Source organism: Oncorhynchus kisutch, linkage group LG25, assembly GCF_002021735.2.
Source record: "Oncorhynchus kisutch isolate 150728-3 linkage group LG25, Okis_V2, whole genome shotgun sequence".
Classification (NCBI taxonomy): Eukaryota; Metazoa; Chordata; class Actinopteri; order Salmoniformes; family Salmonidae; genus Oncorhynchus; species Oncorhynchus kisutch.
Window position 1 is genome coordinate 45011752 of NC_034198.2, and position 24016 is coordinate 45035767.

General features: G+C 46.9%; 1 protein-coding gene across 3 annotated transcripts in view; it reads right to left on the reverse strand.

Moving 5' to 3' along the window:
• LOC109884094 (disrupted in schizophrenia 1 protein) overlaps positions 1 to 24016 on the reverse strand; it is a 124984-nt gene that overhangs the window by 51295 nt on the left and 49673 nt on the right. For all 3 annotated transcript variants that reach the window (XR_004205440.1, XM_031804835.1, XM_031804836.1), the window contains exons 8-10: positions 16728 to 16830; positions 6932 to 7120; positions 2188 to 2248 (exon numbers count right to left, since the gene is read on the reverse strand). Coding sequence is in view for 2 of the 3 variants with exons in the window: in XM_031804835.1 (XP_031660695.1) it covers positions 2188 to 2248; positions 6932 to 7120; positions 16728 to 16830 (353 nt within the window). In the remaining variant the exon portion in view is untranslated. The remainder of the gene's footprint in view (positions 1 to 2187; positions 2249 to 6931; positions 7121 to 16727; positions 16831 to 24016) is intronic.

Below are 24016 nucleotides of genomic sequence, written 5' to 3' on the forward strand. Positions count from 1 at the left end.
ATTTGCAAATGGTGTTTGTTCTTCACTGGTTGCCCTTTTCTTGCAGCAACAGGGCACACATCTTACTGCTGTGATGGAACACTATGGTATTTCACCCAGTAAACATGAGAGTTACCCTACCATTCAAAATGGCCTCTTCACTGTTGACGTTGAGACTGGTGTTTGCGGGTACTATTTAATGAAGCTGCCAGTTTCCAGCTACAAACTAGACACTCTAATGTACTTGTCCTCTTGCTCAGTTGTGCACCGGGGCCTCCCACTCCTCTTTCTATTCTGGTGAGAGCCAGTCTGTGCTGTTCTGTGAAGAGAGTAGTACACAGCGATGTACGAGATCGTCTGTTTTTTGGCAATTTCTCGCATGGAATAGCCTTCATTTCTCAGAACAAGAATAGACTGACGAGTTTCAGAAGAAAGTGATTTGTTTCTGGCCATTTTGAGCCTGTAATCGAACCCACAAATGCAGATGCTCCAGATACTCAACTAGTCTAAAGAAGGACAGTTTTATTGCTTATTTAATCAGGACGACAGTTTTCAGCTGTGTTAAAATAATTGCAAAAGGGTTTTCTAATGATCAATTAGCCTTTTAAAATGATAAACTTGGATTAGCTAACACAACGTACCATTGGAATACAGGAGTGATGGTTGCTGATAATGGGCCTCTGTTCGCCTATGTAGATATTCCATAAAAACTACAATAGTCATTTACAACATTAGCAATGTCTACACTGAACAATCTGAAGTTATTTTAATGGACAAAAAAATGTGCTTTTCTTTTAAAAACAAGGACTCCAAACCTTTGAACATTAGCGTATATTGGGGTTTATCAAAATTGGATTTGTTTTCACATTTTTATTAATATTTGTCTGTGCAATCTGAGAGAGATATGTGTCTCTAATATGGTCAAACATTTGGCAGGAGGATAGGAAGTACAGCTCAGATTTCACCTCATTTTGAGGGCAGTGTGCACATAGCCTGCCTTCTCTCGAGAGCCAGGCTGCCAACACACTGACTCAACTCCAGCTACGTTAATAATGGAAATTGATGTCAAAATATATCACTAGGCACTTTAAACAATGCTACTTAATATAATTGTTTACATACCCTACATTATTCATCTCATATGTATATACTGTACTCTATCATCTACTGCATCTTTATGTAATACATGTATCACTAGCCACTTTAACTATGCCACTTTGTTTACATACTCATCTCATATGTATATACTGCACTCAATACCATCTACTGCATCTTGTCAATGCCGTTCTGTACCATCACTCATTCATACATCTTTATGTACATATTCTTTATCCCTTTACACTTGTGTGTATGAGGTAGTAGTTTTGGAATTGTTAGGTTAGATTACTCATTGGTTATTACTGCATTGTTGTAGAATTTAATGGCTCTTTTCTGGATTTTGATATTTAGCGGGTATTGGCCTAATTCTGCTCTGCATTATTTGGTGTTCAGAATTACTTGACACATTGGGAAAAAAACTGAGCAAACTAGAATGCTATTTGGCCATAAACAGAGAGTACACAGTTGCAGAATACCTGACCACTGTGACTGACCCAAACTTAAGGAAAGCTTTGACTATGTACAGACTGATTGAGCATCGCCTTGCTATTGAGAAAGGCCACCGTAGGCATACCTGGCTCTCAAGGCATACTGCCCACAAAATGCGGTGGAAACTGAGCTGCACTTCCTAACCTCCTGTCCAATGTTTGACGCTTATTAGAGACACATTTTTCCCTCACATTACACAGATCCACAAAGAATTAGAAAACAAACCGGGTTTTGACAAACTCTCATATCTACTGGGTGAAATACCACAGTGTACCATCACAGCAGCAAGATGTGTGACCTGTTGCCACGAGAAAAGGGCAACCAGTGAAGAACAAACACCATTGTGAATACAACCCATATTTATGCTTTTTTATTTTCCCCTTTGTACATCGTTACAACACTGAATATAGACATTATATGACATTTGTAATGTCTTTACTCTTTTGAAACTTCTGTGAGTGTAATTGTTTATTTCACTTTTGAATATTATCTACCTCACTTGCTTGGCAATGTTAACACGTTTCCCATGCCAATAAAGCCCCTTGAATTGAATGGATCAAAATTGAGAGACAGAGACAGAAAGAGACAGAGAGAAAGACAGAGAGAGAAAAAAAAGCTCACCTGTGCAGTCTGTCTTCCAGTAACTCGATGTACTTGACAACATTCTCTTTCAAAGTCAGTTCTTTTGTGGAGAAAAGACAGAAACAGAGTTATTAACAGTTTATAACATATCTATAGAATTACAATATCTCTGCCCTCAGTCCTCTCCTCTCTCTGTCCCCTATCTACTCTGCCCTCAGTCCTCTCCTCTCTGTCCCCTCTGCCCTCAGTCCTCTCCTCTCTCTGTCCCCTATCTACTCTGCCCTCAGTCCTCTCCTCTCTCTGTCCCCTATCTACTCTGCCCTCAGTCCTCTCCTCTCTCTGTCCCCCATCTACTCTGCCCTCAGTCCTCTCCTCTCTCTGTCCCCTATCTACTCTGCCCTCAGTCCTCTCCTCTCTCTGTCCCCCATCTACTCTGCCCTCAGTCCTCTCCTCTCTCTGTCCCCCATCTACTCTGCCCTCAGTCCTCTCCTCTCTGTCCCCTATCTACTCTGCCCTCAGTCCTCTCCTATCTACTGTGCCCTCAGTCCTCTCCTCTCTCTGTCCCCCATCTACTCTGCCCTCAGTCCTCTCCTCTCTGTCCCCTATCTACTCTGCCCTCAGTCCTCTCCTATCTACTGTGCCCTCAGTCCTCTCCTCTCTCTGTCCCCCATCTACTCTGCCCTCAGTCCTCTCCTCTCTGTCCCCTATCTACTCTGCCCTCAGTCCTCTCCTCTCTCTGTCCCCCATCTACTCTGCCCTCAGTCCTCTCCTCTCTGTCCCCCATCTACTCTGCCCTCAGTCCTCTCCTCTCTCTGTGCCCTATCTACTCTGCCCTCAGTCCTCTCCTCTCTCTGTCCCCCATCTACTCTGCCCTCAGTCCTCTCCTCTCTCTGTCCCCTATCTACTCTGCCCTCAGTCCTCTCCTCTCTCTGTCCCCCATCTACTCTGCCCTCAGTCCTCTCCTCTCTCTGTCCCCCATCTACTCTGCCCTCAGTCCTCTCCTCTCTCTGTCCCCCATCTACTCTGCCCTCAGTCCTCTCCTCTCTGTCCCCTATCTACTCTGCCCTCAGTCCTCTCCTCTCTCTGTCCCCTATCTACTCTGCCCTCAGTCCTCTCCTCTCTCTGTCCCCTATCTACTCTGCCCTCAGTCCTCTCCTCTCTGTCCCCTATCTACTCTGCCCTCAGTCCTCTCCTATCTCTGTCCCCCATCTACTCTGCCCTCAGTCCTCTCCTCTCTCTGTCCCCTATCTACTCTGCCCTCAGTCCTCTCCTCTCTCTGTCCCCTATCTACTCTGCCCTCAGTCCTCTCCTCTCTCTGTCCCCTATCTACTCTGCCCTCAGTCCTCTCCTCTCTCTGTCCCCTATCTACTCTGCCCTCAGTCCTCTCCTCTCTCTGTCCCCCATCTACTCTGCCCTCAGTCCTCTCCTCTCTGTCCCCCATCTACTCTGCCCTCAGTCCTCTCCTCTCTCTGTCCCCTATCTACTGTGCCCTCAGTCCTCTCCTCTCTCTGTCCCCCATCTACTCTGCCCTCAGTCCTCTCCTCTCTCTGTCCCCCATCTACTCTGCCCTCAGTCCTCTCCTCTCTCTGTCCCCCATCTACTGTGCCCTCAGTCCTCTCCTCTCTCTGTCCCCCATCTACTCTGCCCTCAGTCCTCTCCTCTCTCTGTCCCCCATCTACTCTGCCCTCAGTCCTCTCCTCTCTCTGTCCCCTATCTACTCTGCCCTCAGTCCTCTCCTCTCTCTGTCCCCCATCTACTCTGCCCTCAGTCCTCTCCTCTCTCTGTCCCCCATCTACTCTGCCCTCAGTCCTCTCCTCTCTCTGTCCCCTATCTACTCTGCCCTCAGTCCTCTCCTCTCTCTGTCCCCTATCTACTCTGCCCTCAGTCCTCTCCTCTCTCTGTCCCCTATCTACTCTGCCCTCAGTCCTCTCCTATCTACTCTGCCCTCAGTCCTCTCCTCTCTGTCCCCTATCTACTCTGCCCTCAGTCCTCTCCTCTCTCTGTCCCCTATCTACTCTGCCCTCAGTCCTCTCCTCTCTGTCCCCTATCTACTCTGCCCTCAGTCCTCTCCTCTCTGTCCCCTATCTACTCTGCCCTCAGTCCTCTCCTCTCTCTGTCCCCCATCTACTCTGCCCTCAGTCCTCTCCTCTCTCTGTCCCCTATCTACTCTGCCCTCAGTCCTCTCCTCTCTCTGTCCCCTATCTACTCTGCCCTCAGTCCTCTCCTCTCTCTGTCCCCTATCTACTCTGCCCTCAGTCCTCTCCTCTCTCTGTCCCCTATCTACTCTGCCCTCAGTCCTCTCCTATCTACTCTGCCCTCAGTCCTCTCCTCTCTGTCCCCTATCTACTCTGCCCTCAGTCCTCTCCTCTCTCTGTCCCCTATCTACTCTGCCCTCAGTCCTCTCCTCTCTGTCCCCTATCTACTCTGCCCTCAGTCCTCTCCTCTCTGTCCCCTATCTACTCTGCCCTCAGTCCTCTCCTCTCTCTGTCCCCCATCTACTCTGCCCTCAGTCCTCTCCTCTCTCTGTCCCCTATCTACTCTGCCCTCAGTCCTCTCCTCTCTCTGTCCCCCATCTACTCTGCCCTCAGTCCTCTCCTCTCTCTGTCCCCCATCTACTCTGCCCTCAGTCCTCTCCTCTCTCTGTCCCCTATCTACTCTGCCCTCAGTCCTCTCCTCTCTGTCCCCTATCTACTCTGCCCTCAGTCCTCTCCTCTCTCTGTCCCCCATCTACTCTGCCCTCAGTCCTCTCCTCTCTCTGTCCCCTATCTACTCTGCCCTCAGTCCTCTCCTATCTACTGTGCCCTCAGTCCTCTCCTCTCTCTGTCCCCTATCTACTCTGCCCTCAGTCCTCTCCTCTCTCTGTCCCCTATCTACTCTGCCCTCAGTCCTCTCCTATCTACTGTGCCCTCAGTCCTCTCCTCTCTCTGTCCCCTATCTACTCTGCCCTCAGTCCTCTCCTCTCTGTCCCCTATCTACTCTGCCCTCAGTCCTCTCCTCTCTGTCCCCCATCTACTCTGCCCTCAGTCCTCTCCTCTCTCTGTCCCCCATCTACTCTGCCCTCAGTCCTCTCCTATCTACTGTGCCCTCAGTCCTCTCCTCTCTCTGTCCCCTATCTACTCTGCCCTCAGTCCTCTCCTCTCTGTCCCCTATCTACTCTGCCCTCAGTCCTCTCCTCTCTCTGTCCCCTAACTACTCTGCCCTCAGTCCTCTCCTCTCTGTCCCCTATCTACTATGCCCTCACTCCTCTCTGTCCCCATCTACTCTGCCCTCAGTCCTCTCCTCTCTCTGTCCCCCATCTACTCTGCCCTCAGTCCTCTCCTCTCTCTGTCCCCCATCTACTCTGCCCTCAGTCCTCTCCTCTCTCTGTCCCCTATCTACTCTGCCCTCAGTCCTCTCCTCTCTCTGTCCCCTATCTACTCTGCCCTCAGTCCTCTCCTCTCTCTGTCCCCCATCTACTCTGCCCTCAGTCCTCTCCTCTCTCTGTCCCCCATCTACTCTGCCCTCAGTCCTCTCCTCTCTCTGTCCCCTATCTACTCTGCCCTCAGTCCTCTCCTCTCTCTGTGCCCTATCTACTCTGCCCTCAGTCCTCTCCTCTCTCTGTGCCCTATCTACTCTGCCCTCAGTCCTCTCCTCTCTCTGTCCCCTATCTACTCTGCCCTCAGTCCTCTCCTCTCTCTGTCCCCCATCTACTCTGCCCTCAGTCCTCTCCTATCTACTGTGCCCTCAGTCCTCTCCTCTCTCTGTCCCCTATCTACTCTGCCCTCAGTCCTCTCCTCTCTGTCCCCTATCTACTCTGCCCTCAGTCCTCTCCTCTCTCTGTCCCCCATCTACTCTGCCCTCAGTCCTCTCCTATCTACTGTGCCCTCAGTCCTCTCCTCTCTCTGTCCCCTATCTACTCTGCCCTCAGTCCTCTCCTCTCTGTCCCCTATCTACTCTGCCCTCAGTCCTCTCCTCTCTCTGTCCCCCATCTACTCTGCCCTCAGTCCTCTCCTATCTACTGTGCCCTCAGTCCTCTCCTCTCTCTGTCCCCTATCTACTCTGCCCTCAGTCCTCTCCTCTCTGTCCCCTATCTACTCTGCCCTCAGTCCTCTCCTCTCTCTGTCCCCTATCTACTCTGCCCTCAGTCCTCTCCTCTCTCTGTCCCCTATCTACTCTGCCCTCAGTCCTCTCCTCTCTCTGTCCCCTATCTACTCTGCCCTCAGTCCTCTCCTCTCTCTGTCCCCTATCTACTCTGCCCTCAGTCCTCTCCTCTCTCTGTCCCCTATCTACTCTGCCCTCAGTCCTCTCCTCTCTCTGTCCCCTATCTACTCTGCCCTCAGTCCTCTCCTCTCTCTGTCCCCCATCTACTCTGCCCTCAGTCCTCTCCTCTCTCTGTCCCCCATCTACTCTGCCCTCAGTCCTCTCCTCTCTCTGTCCCCCATCTACTCTGCCCTCAGTCCTCTCCTCTCTCTGTCCCCCATCTACTCTGCCCTCAGTCCTCTCCTCTCTCTGTCCCCTATCTACTCTGCCCTCAGTCCTCTCCTCTCTCTGTCCCCTCGGTCCTCAGTCCTCTCCTCTCTCTGTCCCCGATCTACTCTGCCCTCAGTCCTCTCCTCTCTGTCCCCTATCTACTCTAGTCATTCGGAAACACAATGTCAACTACATGTGTGGGGAACAGGAGAACAGGTAGATGACCCTGTTACCTGAAAGACCATCATGCACATCCAAACTCGTCCCCCATCCCAGAGAGGCTCCGCTGGGTTCTACCCCACCAACCACCACCCTCCTGGCCTCATCTACTCACCATGCTGGGCCTGTCTGGCCTCCAGCTCCAGTTTCAGCTGTTGTTGTTGTGTCTTCATCTTGGCCAGATCCTGGCTGTTACCAAAACTTAGGCTGTGGAGTCTCTTCACTAGCAGCTCCAGCCTGTCTCTTTCTCCATAGACAGCTCTCATCTCTGCCTTCAGCTCCTTAGCACTGCTGAAGGCATTACCTACAACATAACAACACAGCTCTCATCTCTGCCTTCAGCTCTTTAGCACTGCTGAAGGCATTACCTACAACATAAAAACGCACTGGTGTAACAAAACACAACTCTCATCTCTCCCTTCAGCTCAGCATAATGCTGATGTCACTACCTACAACATAACAACACAGCTCTCATCTCTCCCTTCAGCTCAGCATAATGCTGAAGTCACTACCTACAACATAACAACACAGCTCTCATCTCAGCATAATGCTGATGTTACTACCTACAACATAACACAGCTCTCATCTCAACCTTCGGCTCAGCATAATGCTGATGTCACTACCTACAACATAACAACACAGCTCTCATCTCTCCCTTCAGCTCAGCATAATGCTGAAGTCACTACCTACAACATAACAACACAGCTCTCATCTCTCCCTTCAGCTCAGCATAATGCTGATGTCACTACCTACAACTTAACACAACTTTCATCTCTCCCTTCAGCTCAGCATAATGCTGATGTCACTACCTACAACTTAACACAACTCTCATCTCTCCCTTCAGCTCAGCATAATGCTGATGTCACTACCTACAACATAACAACACAGCTCTCATCTCTCCCTTCAGCTCAGCATAATGCTGATGTCACTACCTACAACATAACACAGCTCTCATCTCAACCTTCGGCTCAGCATTATGCTGATGTCACTACCTACAACATAACAACACAGCTCTCATCTCTCCCTTCAGCTCAGCATAATGCTGAAGTCACTAGCTGCAAATTGCATCTTCTTTACATCCTGACATGTAACACAGCACAACAACAACACAACATGACACGACACACTACAACACGACATGACACACTACAAACTACAACACTACACACTACAACACGACATGACACACTACAACACAGCACAACAACACACTACACTACAACACGACACACTACAACACACTACAACACGACACACTACAACACGACACAACAACACACTACAACACAGCACAAAATGCACAGCACAAAATGCACAAATGCACAACACGACACAACACAGCACGACAAAACACAGCACGACAAGACACACACTATTCAATTCAACGGCTCAGACACAAGAGGCATGTGGCAGGGTCTACAGTCAATCACGGACTACAGGAAGAAACCCAGCCCAGTCACGGACCAGGATGTCTTGCTCCCAGGCAGACTAAACAACTTTTTTGCCCGCTTTGAGGACAATACAGTGCCACTGACACGGCCTGCAACGAAAACATGCGGTCTCTCCTTCACTGCAGCCGAAGTGAGTAAGACATTTAAACGTGTTAACCCTCGCAAGGCTGCAGGCCCAGACGGCATCCCCAGCCGCGCCCTCAGAGCATGCGCAGACCAGCTGGCCGGTGTGTTTACGGACATATTCAACCAATCCCTATACCAGTCTGCTGTTCCCACATGCTTCAAGAGGGCCACCATTGTTCCTGTTCCCAAGAAAGCTAAGGTAACTGAGCTAAACGACTACCGCCCCGTAGCACTCACATCCGTCATCATGAAGTGCTTTGAGAGACTAGTCAAGGACCATATCACCTCCACCCTACCTGACACCCTTGACCCACTCCAAATTTGCTTACCGCCCAAATAGGTCCACAGACGATGCAATCTCAACCACACTGCACACTGCCCTAACCCATCTGGACAAGAGGAATACCTATGTGAGAATGCTGTTCATCGACTACAGCTCGGCATTCAACACCATAGTACCCTCCAAGCTCGTCATCAAGCTCGAGACCCTGGGTCTCGACCCCGCCCTGTGCAACTGGGTACTGGACTTCCTGACGGGCCGCCCCCAGGTGGTGAGGGTAGGCAACAACATCTCCTCCCCGCTGATCCTCAACACTGGGGCCCCACAAGGGTGCGTTCTGAGCCCTCTCCTGTACTCCCTGTTCACCCACGACTGCGTGGCCACGCACGCCTCCAACTCAATCATCAAGTTTGCGGACGACACAACAGTGGTAGGCTTGATTACCAACAACGACGAGACGGCCTACAGGGAGGAGGTGAGGGCCCTCGGAGTGTGGTGTCAGGAAAATAACCTCACACTCAACGTCAACAAAACTAAGGAGATGATTGTGGACTTCAGGAAACAGCAGAGGGAACACCCCCCCATCCACATCGATGGAACAGTAGTGGAGAGGGTAGCAAGTTTTAAGTTCCTCGGCATACACATCACAGACAAACTGAATTGGTCCACTCACACAGACAGCATCGTGAAGAAGGCGCAGCAGCGCCTCTTCAACCTCAGGAGGCTGAAGAAATTCGGCTTGTCACCAAAAGCACTTCTACAGATGCACAATCGAGAGCATCCTGGCGGGCTGTATCACCGCCTGGTATGGCAACTGCACCGCCCTCAACCGTAAGGCTCTCCAGAGGGTAGTGAGGTCTGCACAACGCATCACCGGGGGCAAACTACCTGCCCTCCAGGACACCTACACCACCCGATGCTACAGGAAGGCCATAAAGATCATCAAGGACATCAACCACCCGAGCCACTGCCTGTTCACCCCGCTGTCATCCAGAAGGCGAGGTCAGTACAGGTGCATCAAAGCTGGGACCGAGAGACTGAAAAACAGCTTCTATCTCAAGGCCATCAGACTGTTAAACAGCCACCACTAACATTGAGTGGCTACTGCCAACACACTGTCAATGCCACTGACTCTACTCCAGCCACTTTAATCATGGGAATTGATGGGAAATGATGTAAATATATCACTAGCCACTTTAAACAATGCTACCTTATATAATGTTACTTACCCTACATTATTCATCTCATATGCATACGTAGATACTGTACTCTATATCATCGACTGCATCCTTATGTAATACATGTATCACTAGCCACTTTAACTATGCCACTTGGTTTACATACTCATCTCATATGTATATACTGTACTCGATATCATCTACTGTATCTTGCCTATGCTGCTCTGTACCATCACTCATTCATATATCCTTATGTACATATTCTTTATCCCCTTACACTGTGTATAAGACAGTAGTTTTTTTTGGAATTGTTAGTTAGATTACTTGTTCGTTATTACTGCATTGTCGGAACTAGAAGCACAAGCATTTCGCTACACTCGCATTAACATCTGCTAACCATGTGTATGTGACAAATACATTTGATTTGATTTGATTTGATTTGACTACAACACAACACGACACACTACAACACAACACGACACAGCAGCTGTATTGTCAGCGTTAGCCACATTAGCTATGGCTCATCAAGTCCTTAATAGGCAACGTCAATGTGGATTGGTTGATAATGGTGGTGTATCTGACAGGAAGAAGTGGAGGGAGCGCATTGCTGTCTTGAGTCCCGTGTGGATGTGATGTAGATAAAGAAGTGAGTGTATCTGTTAGAGGGGATGGTACTGTATGGTAAGGAAGTGTCACGCCCTGATCTGTTTCACCTGTCCTTGTTATTGTCTCCACCCCCTCCAGGTGTCGCTGATTTTCCCCAGTGTATTTATCTCTGTGTTTCCTGTCTCTCTGTACCAGTGTATTTATCTCTGTGTTTCCTGTCTCTCTGTACCAGTGTATTTATCCCTGTGTTTCCTGTCTCTGTGCCAGTTTGTCTTGTATGTTTCCAAGTCAACCAGTGGTTTTCCCATTCTCCTTTTTCTAGTCCTCCCCATTTTGACCCTTGCCTGTTTCTGGACTTTGTACCCGCCTACCTGACCATTCTGCCTGCCTTGACCACGAGCCTGTCTGCCTTGACCACGAGCCTGTCTGCCAATCTGTACCTCCTGGACTCTGATCTGGTTTGAACCTTTATGCCTGTCCACGACCACTCTCTTTCCCATTGGATTAATACACATTGTACATATAGGAGTCTCTGGCCACTGGGGCCGTCCGTCCGTCTGCATCTCCTGCCGGTTCAGGGTTTTTCTTTGTGGAGAAGAAGTACAAGACCCTGTGCCTGTGCATTGACTACTGGGGACTAAACAATATCACTGTCAAAAATCGTATGAACCTCTCCAGGGGGCCACCATGTTTTCCAAGTTGGACCTTCGGAATGCCACCTGGTTCGGATACGCGAGGGGGATGAGTGGAAGACAGCCTTCAACACAGCCAGTGGACATTATGAGTACCAGGTCATGCCATTTGGACTCACCAACGCCCATGCTGTCTTCCAGGCTTTGGTCAATGATGTGCTTCGGGACATGATAAACCGGTTTGTGTTCATCTACCTGGACAACATCCTGTTTTTTTCACAGTAAGAACATGTTCTTCATGTCAGAAAGGTCATTCAGAGCCTCCTGGAGAACCAACTGTTCGTGAAAGAAGTGTGAGTTCCACCACTCTTCTATTACCTTTCTGGGATATGTCATTGCTGAGGGCAATGTTCAGATGGGATCCTGGAAAGGTGAATGCAGGGGTGGATTGGTCTCAACCAACGTCCAGAGTGCAGTTGCAATGGTTCCTTGGGTTTGCAAACTTCCACCGCTGTTTCATTTGGGATTACAGCACTCTGGTGGCCCCCCTCTCGGCACTCACCTCCGCCAAGGTACCGTTCAAATGGTCTCCAGCAGTCGACAAAGCCTTAGTTGACCTGAAGCATCGGTTCACAACAGCACCCATCCTCATCCATGCGGACCCCTCGAATCAATTTGTGGTGGAAGTGGATGCTTCGAATGTTGGAGTGGGGGCCAGATCTACTGTGATCCTGTCCCAGCGATCTGCCCAGGACCAGAAGCTTCATCCCTGTGCCTTCCTGTCCCATGGTCTCAATCCTGCTGAGAGGAACTATGATGTTGGCAACTGAGACCTCCTGGCAGGTTAAGATGGCATTGGAGGAGTGGCGGCACTGGCTGGAAGGAGCAGAATAGCCATTCCTGGTCTGGTCTGGAACGACCATAAAAACTCCATTCAGCCAAGCGCCTCAACTCAAGGCAGGCCTGGTGGGCCCTCCTGTTTACCAGATTCAACTTTACCATTTCCTACCGTCCTGTGTCTAAAATGTGAAGCCTGATGCTCTCTCCCACCTATACAGTTCCTCTGCCACACCCTCGAATTCTGAAAACCATTTTCCCTACCTCAAGCCTTGCTGCCACTGTGGATTGGGGTATTGAGAACCTGGTTTGTGAGGCGCAACGCTCCCAGCCTGGACCTGAAGGGGGCCCGGCTAACCAGCTGTTTGTCCCTAACCCAGTCCGGGCTGACCTGTTATCCAGGGTCCTGTTGTACATTAGCCTTCCTTGGACAACGTTTCTGGTGGCCAACAATGGTCCCTGACGTCTCTACCTTCGTCACTGCATGCACTGTGTGCTCAAAACAAGACTTCTGGCCTCCTGCAGTTTTAACCGGTTCCTTATCGTCCCTGGTCTCATACACATCTCTGGAGTTTGTCACTGGGCTCCCTCCGTCTGATGGCAACAGTCATTCTAACAGTAGTCAACCGGTTCTCCAAGGCCGCCCATTTCATCCCTCTCCCCAAACAACCTTCTGCTAAGGAGACGGCCCAGCTCGGTCCATGTCTCCCGGATCCACGGACTCCCGCTAGACATGGTCTCCGATCGGGGTCCTCAGTTCTCCTCTCAGTTCTGGTAGGCATTCTGCACCCTTATTGGGTCATCGGCCAGCCTATCATCCATCCCCAAACTAACGGTCAGTCGGAGCTAGCCAACCAAGACCTGGAGACCACCTTAAAGTGCCTGGTCTCAACTGACCCCACTACCTGGAGCCGTCAACTGGTCTGGGGGGAGAATGCCCGCAACACTCTTCCCAGTTCTGCCATGGGACTCTCCCCTTTCGAGTGCTCCATGGGGTATCAGCCTTGTGATTGTCTCCACCCCCTCCAGGTGTCACTTTTTCCCCAGTGTATTTATCCCTGTGTTTCCTGTCTCTCTGTACCAGTGTATTTATCCCTGTGTTTCCTGTCTCTCTGTACCAGTGTATTTATCCCTGTGTTTCCAGTCTCTCTGTACCAGTGTATATATCCCTGTGTTTCCTGTCTCTCTGTACCAGTGTATTTATCCCTGTGTTTCCTGTCTCTCTGTGCCAGTTCGTCTTGTATGTTTCCAAGTCAACCAGCATTTTTCCCGCCCTCCTGCTTTTTGCGTTCTCCTTTTTCTAGTCCTCCTAGTTTTGCCCTTTGCCTGTTTCTGGACTTTGAACCCGCCTGACTGACCATTCTGCCTGCCTTGACCACGAGCCTGTCTGCCACTCTGTACCTCCTGGACTCTGATCTGGTTTTCACCTTTGTCTGTCCACAACCATTCTCTTGCATACCCCTTTGGATTAATAAACATTGTAAGACTCCAACCATCTGCCTCCTGTATCTGCATTTGGGTCTCGCCTTGTGCCTTGATAGTAAGTGTATCTGTTAGAGGGGATGGTAGTGTATGGTAAGAAAGTACGTGTATCTGTTAGAGGGGATGGTAGTGTATGATACTGTATACCACGGATGGGAAACTTTGAAGGGGTGGGGGCCACAACAATCTGAACGCATCATGAGGGGCTGCAGTTGGTCTGTGTGCCCACATCCATACACAATATCCCATGAGGTCAAACTGTAAATATGGTTTTACACATTTTTACAAATGAATAGCTTAAGTATCTTGAGTCAATAAGTATTCAACCCTTTTGTTATGCCAAGACTAAATAAGTTCAGGAGCAAACATGTGCTTAAAGTCAAATAATAAGTTGCATGGACTGTGTGCAATAATAGTGATTAACATAGGTAGGTTATTAAATGATTCCATGTGTCATTTCATAGTGCTGATGTCCTCTCTATTATTATACAATGTAGAAAATAGTAATGAAATAAAGACCCTGGAATGAGTAGGTGTGTTCAAATGACTGGAACTGTATATATAGATGTAGAGGTGCATGATATATGTAGAGGTGCATGATATATGTAGAGGTGAATGGTGCATGATATATGTAGAGGTGTATTATATATGTAGAGGTGAATGATATATGTAGAGGTGAATGGTGCATGATATATGTAGAGGTGCATGATATATGTAGAGGTGAATGGTGCATGATATATGTAGAGGTGTATGATATATGTAGAGGTGAATGATATATGTAGAGGTGAATGGTGCATGATATATGTAGAGGTGTATGATATATGTAGAGGTGAATGGGGCATGATATATGTAGAGGTGTATGATATATGTAGAGGTGAATGATATATGTAGAGGTGAATGGTGCATGATATATGTAGAGGTGTATGATATATGTAGAGGTGAATGGGGCATGATATATGTAGAGGTGCATGATATATGTAGAGGTGTATGATATATGTAGAGGTGAATGGGGCATGATATATGTAGAGGTGTATGATATATGTAGAGGTGAATGATATATGTAGAGGTGAATGGTGCATGATATATGTAGAGGTGTATGATATATGTAGAGGTGAATGGGGCATGATATATGTAGAGGTGTATGATATATGTAGAGGTGAATGGGGCATGATATATGTAGAGGTGAATGGGGCATGATATATGTAGAGGTGAATGATATATGTAGAGGTGAATGATATATGTAGAGGTGAATGATATATGTAGAGGTGAATGGTGCATGATATATGTAGAGGTGTATGATATATGTAGAGGTGAATGGGGCATGATATATGTAGAGGTGAATGATATATGTAGAGGTGAATGATATATGTAGAGGTGAATGATATATGTAGAGGTGAATGGTGCATGATATATGTAGAGGTGAATGGGGCATGATATATGTAGAGGTGAATGATATATGTAGAGGTGAATGATATATGTAGAGGTGAATGATATATGTAGAGGTGAATGGTGCATGATATATGTAGAGGTGAATGGTGCATGATATATGTAGAGGTGAATGATATATGTAGAGGTGAATGGTGCATGATATATGTAGAGGTGTATGATATATGTAGAGGTGAATGGTGCATGATATATGTAGAGGTGTATGATATATGTAGAGGTGAATGGGGCATGATATACGTAGAGGTGTATGATATATGTAGAGGTGAATGGTGCATGATATATGTAGAGGTGTATGATATATGTAGAGGTGAATGGGGCATGATATATGTAGAGGTGCATGATATATGAGAGGTGAATGATATATGTAGAGGTGAATGATATATGTAGAGGTGAATGATATATGTAGAGGTGAATGGTGCATGATATATGTAGAGGTGTATGATATATGTAGAGGTGAATGGTGCATGATATATGTAGAGGTGTATGATATATGTAGAGGTGAATGGTGCATGATATATGTAGAGGTGTATGATATATGTAGAGGTGAATGGGGCATGATATATGTAGAGGTGTATGATATATGTAGAGGTGAATGGTGAATGATATATGTAGAGGTGAATGGTGCATGATATATGTAGAGGTGTATGATATATGTAGAGGTGAATGGGGCATGATATATGTAGAGGTGAATGGTGCATGATATATGTAGAGGTGTATGATATATGTAGAGGTGTATGATATATGTAGAGGTGTATGGTGCATGATATATGTAGAGGTGTATGATATATGTAGAGGTGAATGGTGCATGATATATGTAGAGGTGTATGATATATGTAGAGGTGTATGATATATGTAGAGGTGAATGGTGAATGATATATGTAGAGGTGAATGGTGCATGATATATGTAGAGGTGTATGATATATGTAGAGGTGAATGGGGCATGATATATGTAGAGGTGAATGGTGCATGATATATGTAGAGGTGTATGATATATGTAGAGGTGAATGGGGCATGATATACGTAGAGGTGTATGATATACGTAGAGGTGTATGATATATGTAGAGGTGTATGATATATGTAGAGGTGTATGATATATGTAGAGGTGAATGATATATGTAGAGGTGAATGGTGCATGATATATGTAGAGGTGTATGATATATGTAGAGGTGAATGATATATATGTAGAGGTGAATGATATATGTAGAGGTGAATGGTGCATGATATATGTAGAGGTGAATGGTGCATGATATATGTAGAGGTGAATGATATATGTAGAGGTGAATGGTGCATGATATATGATATATGTAGAGGTGTATGATATATGTAGAGGTGAATGGGGCATGATATATGTAGAGGTGTATGATATACGTAGAGGTGAATGATATATGTAGAGGTGAATGGTGCATGATATATGTAGAGGTGAATGGTGCATGATATATGTAGAGGTGAATGATATATGTAGAGGTGAATGGTGAATGTAATATGAAGAGGTGAATGGTGTATGATATATGATATCTGTGTATGATACATGTAGAGGTGTATGATACATGTAGAGGTGTTTGATACATGTAGAGGTGTTTGATATATGTAGAGGTGAATGGGGCATGATATATGTAGAGGTGTTTGATACATGTATAGGTGTATGATATATGTAGAGGTGTTTGATATATGTAGAGGTGTTTGATACATGTATAGGTGTATGATATATGTAGAGGTAGAGGTGTATGATATATGTAGAGGTGTTTGATACATGTATAGGTGTATGATATATGTAGAGGTAGAGGTGTATGATATATGTAGAGGTGTATGATATATGTAGAGGTAGAGGTAGATGATATATGTAGAGGTGCATGATATTTGTATAGCCAGGTACCTGAGATGGCGGCTAGCTTGGCTTCGTGGAGAGCCAGGAGTTGAGTCTCTGTCTCACTGACTTTCCTTCTCAGACTTCCTCCCAACCTCTGACTCATCACTACCTAGAGAAGGATGAAGGAAAGAAGAGAGGGAGGGTTAGATGACACACTAATCATTATTGTACAGTATATAACACCTTCCTAATATTGAGTTGCACCTCTTTTTAACCTCAGAACAGCCTCATTTTGCCAGGGCATAGGCTCTACAAGGTGTTCAAAAGCATTCTACAGGAATGCTGGTCCATGTTGACTCCAATGCTTCCCACAAAGGTGACTCGTTTCAGGAATTTAGGAGCATATCACACGTCACTACTTCACAGGAGAGCCGTTTGAATGTAAACTTAATTATTTATCAAAAGTCATTTTTTGGCAGAAATGCCTACTGGAACATGTGAGCTTTCATGTGCCTTAATTACAAACATGTATGCCATCTGTAAATACGAATACAATTGTTATATTACAAGCTACAAAAAAAGTCAGCAACCTTCTCGCTAGCCATGATTGGCTGAGATAATGAGTGGGCTGAACATGCCGAGAGTTGGGATTGGTCTGCCATATAACATGCTTCTGTCTATTTGATCTGGTCAGTATATGTAGGTAAACCTGTCTAACGTGGCTTTTAAAAAAAATATCACTTAGTAGAACTGCGTAAGTGTTGCTCTCCACTTTCTGGAGGACCGAGTTTTGAAATCAGTGGAATTAGAGTCTGATAGCTAAAGAGATGGAGAATTAGAGCTAAAGAGATGGAGAAAACAACTGTCTCCGGATTACATCTTCAACTAAGGGCAACCATGGCATCCAACTATGAATAATGTATACGGGTAAGATAATCTAGCGAGCTACATTTTCAGACATTATCTGTTTCTAATTTTGACAAAGTCGTTTTTATGTCAAGTCAACGTGTACTGTTAGCTAGCTAGCTAACGTTAGCTGGCTGGCTTGCTAGCTAACGTTACGTGGTTGATCTTATCTGAGTGTGCCAGAGTGCAGAATAACTGACACATTTACGAACGCTCAACATGGCGGATGTCAGTAAACATTTGAAAAAAATGTTCAGTCACCAACTCTCTGGATAACATGAAAACAGCCTAACCAGCTCTGCCAGGTAAAAAGGTCAGTGAGCTGTTCTCTCATTTGTGTCTGGAATTAGCTAGCAAGCTAGCCAACGTTAGCCAGGTAGTTTGGGTGCTTGACTGTTGTTAGTACAGAAGTCTCGGATCAACCCTGAACAAGATGGGTGGGGCTAAAGCTTAAGATGAAAGGTGCTGAACAAAGAAGAGCTCTCCAGTAGGTGTACCAAAACATACAATGCCATTTTCTCAAGTTTATCAACTTTCAAAGCAGAATGACTTTCCCATTGTTCCTTAAATACAGTGTATGATATAACATTTTCGAGCTCTGAGTCTCTACTTTTAACCAATGTAAAAAACACCATTTCTAATTTTGCAACGTGAGACCTAATCAAGTTGGCTGGATGTCTTTTGGGTAGTGGCCCATTCTTGATACACACGGGAAACTGTTGAGTGAAACATCCAGCAGCTTTGTAGTTCTTGACACAAACCAGTGAGCCTGGCCCCTACTTCAATACCCCATTCAAAGGCATGTAAATACTTTGTCTTGCCCATTCACCCTCTGAACATACACAATCCATGTCTCAATTGTTTTTAATAGGCTTAAAAATTATTTTTTTACCCGTCTCCTCCCCTTCACCTACACTGACTGAAGTGGATATAACAGGTGACATCAATAAGGGATCATAGCTTTCACCTGGATTCACCTGGTCAGTCTGTCCTGTAAATAACAGGTTCTTTATTTTTTATTTATCCATTATTTTACCAGGTAAGTTGACTGAGAACACATTCTCATTTACAGCAACAACCTGGGGAATAGTTACAGGGGAGAGGAAGGTGATGAATGAGCCAATTGTAAGCTGGGGATGATTAGGTGACCGTGATGGTTTGAGGGCCAGATTGGGAATTTAGCCAGGACACCAGGGTTAACACCCCTACTCTTACGATAAGTGCCATGGGACCTTTAATGACCACAGAGAGTCAGGACACTGGGGTTAACACCCCTACTCTTACGATAAGTGCCATGGGATCTTTAATGACCTCAGAGAGTCAGGACACTGGGGTTAACACCCCTACTCTTACGATAAGTGCCATGGGATCTTTAATGACCACAGAGAGTCAGGACACTGGGGTTAACACCCCTACTCTTACGATAAGTGCCATGGGATCTTTAATGACCACAGAGAGTCAGGACACTGGGGTTAACACCCCTACTCTTACGATAAGTGCCATGGGATCTTTAATGACCTCAGAGAGTCAGGACACTGGGGTTAACACCCCTACTCTTACGATAAGTGCCATGGGATCTTTAATGACCTCAGAGAGTCAGGACACTGGGGTTAACACCCCTACTCTTACGATAAGTGCCATGGGACCTTTAATGACCTCAGAGAGTCAGGACACTGGGGTTAACACCCCTACTCTTACGATAAGTGCCATGGGATCTTTAATGACCTCAGAGAGTCAGGACACTGGGGTTAACACCCCTACTCTTACGATAAGTGCCATGGGATCTTTAATGACCTCAGAGAGTCAGGACATGTTTTTTAATGTTTTATACACGTTATAGAGAGCTCACTATACAGACTTTACACAGAGGAGGAAGGAGTAGTGATTGAGAACAAACCAGTACAGCCTTTTAAAACCAGCCTTGTTGCTTTGGACACTAAGAACAGATTTACAATCCCCTTTCATTTTCTTGTGATAGTATTCAGGAATGGATATGAAGAATGTGTTCTGTGATCATTAGAGAATTTGAATGCAGAAGATACATTTCCAACACGCACTTCACTTCCTGTTTCTGTGTAACTGTTCTCCCTCCTCTGCTCTGCTTTACTCTGCTCTGCTTTACTCTGCTCTGCTTTACTCTGCTCTGCTTTACTCTATTTTTATTTAAATGCCTTCCTAACCTCCTTAAATAAGCATACCCCATTCAAGAAATTTAGAACCAGGAACAGATATAGCACTTGGTTCTCCCCAGACCTGACTGCCCTTAACCAACACAAAAACATCCTATGGCGCTCTGCATTAGCATCGAACAGCCCCCGTGATATGCAGCTGTTCAGGGAAGCTAGAAACCATTATACTTAGGCAGTTAAAAAAGCCAAGGCTAGCTTTTTCAAGCAGAAATTTGCTTCCTGCAACTAACTCAAAAAAGTTCTGGGACACTGTAAAGTCCATGGAGAATAAGAACACCTCCTCCCAGCTGCCCACTGCACAGAAGATAGGAAACACTGTCACCACTGATAAATCCACTATAATTGAGAATTTCAATAAGCATTTTTCTACGGCTGGCCATGCTTTCCACCTGGCTACTCCTACCCCGGTCAACAGCACTGCAACTCGCCCAAGCCTTCCCCATTTCTCCTTCTCCCAAATCCAGTCAGCTGATGTTCTGAAAGAGCTGCAAAATCTGGACCCCTACAAATCAGCCGGGCTAGACAATCTGGACCCTTTCTTTCTAAAATTATCTGCCGAAATTGTTACCACCCCTATTACTAGCCTGTTCAACCTCTCTTTCGTGTCGTCTGAGATTCCCAAAGATTGTAAAGCAGCTGTGGTCATCCCCCTCTTCAAAGGGGGGGACACTCTTGACCCAAACTGCTACAGACCTATATCTATCCTACCTTGCCTTTCTAAGGACTTCGAAAGCCAAGTCAACAAACAGATTACCGACCATTTCGAATCTTACCATACCTTCTCTGCTCTGCAATCTGGTTTCAGAGCTGGTCATGGGTGCACCTCAGCCACGCTCAAGGTCCTAAACAATATCTTAACCACCATCGATAAGAAACATTACTGTGCAGCCGTATTCATTGATCTGGCCAAGGCTTTCGACTCTGTCAATCACCACATCCTCATCGGCAGACTTGACAGCCTTGGTTTCTCAAATGATTGCCTCGCCTGGTTCACCAACTACTTCTCTGATAGAGTCCAGTGTGTCAAATCAGAGGGTCTGCTGTCCGGGGGTGCCACAGGGTTCAATTATTGGACCGACTCTCTTCTCTGTATACATCAATGATGTCGCTCTTGCTGCTGGTGAGTCTCTGATCCACCTCTACGCAGACGACACCATTCTGTATACTTCTGGCCCTTCTTTGGACACTGTGTTAACAACCCTCCAGGCAAGCTTCAATGACATACAACTCTCCTTCCGTGGCCTTCTTAAATACAAGTAAAACTAAATGCACGCTCTTCAACCGATCGCTGTCTGCACCTGCCCGCCTGTCCAACATCACTACTCTGGACGGCTCTGACAGTCTGGTTAGACTGTAAACTCTCCTTCCAGACCCACATCAAACATCTCCAATCCAAAGTTAAATCTAGAATTGGCTTCCTATTTCGCAACAAAGCATCCTTCACTCATGCTGCGAAACATACCCTTGTAAAAATGACCATCCTACCAATCCTCCACTTCGGCGATGTCATTTACAAAATAGCCTCCAATACCCTACTCAACAAATTAGATGCAGTCTATCACAGTGCAATTTGTTTAGTCACCAAAGCCCCATATACTACCCACCATTGCGACCTGTACGCTCTCGTTGGCTGGCCCTCGCTTCACACTCGTCGCCAAACCAACTGGCTTCATGTCATCTATAAGACCCTGCTAGGTAAAGTCCCCCTTATCTCAGCTCTCTGGTCACCATAGCATCACCCACCTGTAGCACGCGCTCCAGCAGGTATATCTCTCTGGTCACCCCCAAAACCACTTCTTTCTTTGGCCGCCTCTCCTTCCAGTTCTCTGCTGCCAATGACTGGAACAAACTACAAAAATCTCTGAAACTGGAAACACTTATCTCCCTCACTAGATTTAAGCACCAACTGTCAGAGAAGCTCACAGATTACTGCTTCAATCTTCCGGCGCCGACAGAGATGGCCGCCTCGCTTCGCGTTCCTAGGAAACTATGCAGGGAACTCTCTTCGATTATAATCACAGCCGTATATATTCCCCCCCAAGCAGACACATCGATGGCTCTGAACAAACTTTATTTGACTCTTTGCAAACTGGAATCCATTTATCCGGAGGCTGCATTCATTGTAGCTGGGGATTTTAACAAGGCTAATCTGAAAACAAGACTCCCTAAATTTTATCAGCATATCGATTGCGCAACCAGGGCTGGAAAAACCTTGGATCACTGCTATTCTAACTTCCGCGACGCATATAAGGCCCTGCCCCGCCCTCCTTTTGGAAAAGCTGACCACGACTCCATTTTGTTGATCCCTGCCTACAGACAGAAACTAAAACAAGAAGCTCCCACGCTGAGGTCTGTTCAAAGCTGGTCCGACCAATCTGATTCCACACTCCAAGACTGCTTCCATCACGTGGACTGGGATATGTTTCGTATTGCGTCAAACAACAACATTGACGAATACGCTGATTCGGTGAGCGAGTTCATTAGAACGTGCGTTGAAGATGTCATTCCCATAGCAACGATTAAAACATTCCCAAACCAGAAACCGTGGATTGATGGCAGCATTCGCGTGAAACTGAAAGCCCGAACCACTGCTTTTAGGGTTAGGGTTAGGTGACCGGAAACATGACCGAATACAAACAGTGTAACTATTCCCTCCGCAAGGCAATCAAACAAGCTAAGCGTCAGTATAGAGACAAAGTAGAATCTCAATTCAACGGCTCAGACACAAGAGGTATGTGGCAGGGTCTACAGTCAATCACGGATTACAAAAAGAAAACCTGCCCAGTCACGGACCAGGATGTCTTGCTCCCAGGCAGACTAAATAACTTTTTTTCACGCTCTGAGGACAATACAGTGCCACTGACACGGCCCGCAACTAAAACATGCGGACTCTCCTTCACTGCAGCCGACGTGAGGAAAACATTTAAACGTGTCAACCCTCGCAAGGCTGCAGGCCCAGACGGCATCCCCAGCCGCGCCCTCAGAGCATGCGCAGACCAGCTGGTTGGTGTGTTTACGGACATATTCAATCAATCCCTATCCCAGTCTGTTGTTCCCACATGCTTCAAGAGGGCCACCATTGTTCCTGTTCCCAAGAAAGCTAAGGTAACTGAGCTAAACGACTACTCACTTCCGAGTAGCACTCACTTCCGTCATCATGAAGTGCTTTGAGAGACTAGTCAAGGACCATATCACCTCCACCCTACCTGACACCCTAGACCCACTCCAATTTGTTTACCGCCCAAATAGGTCCACAGACGATGCAATCTCAACCACACTGCACACTGCCCTAACCCATCTGGACAAGAGGAATACCTATGTGAGAATGCTGTTCATCGACTACAGCTCGGCATTTAACACCAGTGCCCTCCAAGCTCGTCATCAAGCTCGAGACCCTGGGTCTCGACCCCGCCCTGTGCAACTGGGTACTGGACTTCCTGACGGGCCGGCCCCAGGTGGTGAGGGTAGGCAACAACATTTCCACCCCGCTGATCCTCAACACTGGGGCCCCACAAGGGTGCGTTCTGAGCCCTCTCCTGTACTCCCTGTTCACCCACGACTGCGTGGCCACGCACGCCTCCAACTCAATCATCAAGTTTGCGGACGACACAACAGTGGTAGGCTTGATTACCAACGACGAGACGGCCTACAGGGAGGAGGTGAGGGCCCTCGGAGTGTGGTGTCAGGAAAATAACCTCACACTCAATGTCAACAAAACTAAGGAGATGATTGTGGACTTCAGGAAACAGCAGAGGGAACACCCCCCTATCCACATCGATGGAACAGTAGTGGAGAGGGTAGTAAGTTTTAAGTTCCTCGGCGTACATATCACAGACAAACTGAATTGGTCCACCCACACAGACAGCATCGTGAAGAAGGCGCAGCAGCGCCTCTTCAACCTCAGGAGGCTGAAGAAATTCGGCATGTCACCAGAAGCACTCACAAACTTCTACAGATGCACAATCGAGAGCATCCTGTCGGGCTGTATCACCGCCTGGTACGGCAACTGCTCCGCCCACAACCGTAAGGCTCTCCAGAGGGTAGTGAGGCCTGCACAACGCATCACCGGGGGCAAACTACCTGCCCTCCAGGATACCTACACCACCCGATGTCACAGGAAGACCAAAAAGATCATCAAGGACAACAACCACCCGAGCCACTGCCTGTTCACCCCGCTATCATCCAGAAGGCGAGGTCAGTACAGGTGCATCAAAGCTGGGACCGAGAGACTGAAAAACAGCTTCTATCTCAAGGCCATCA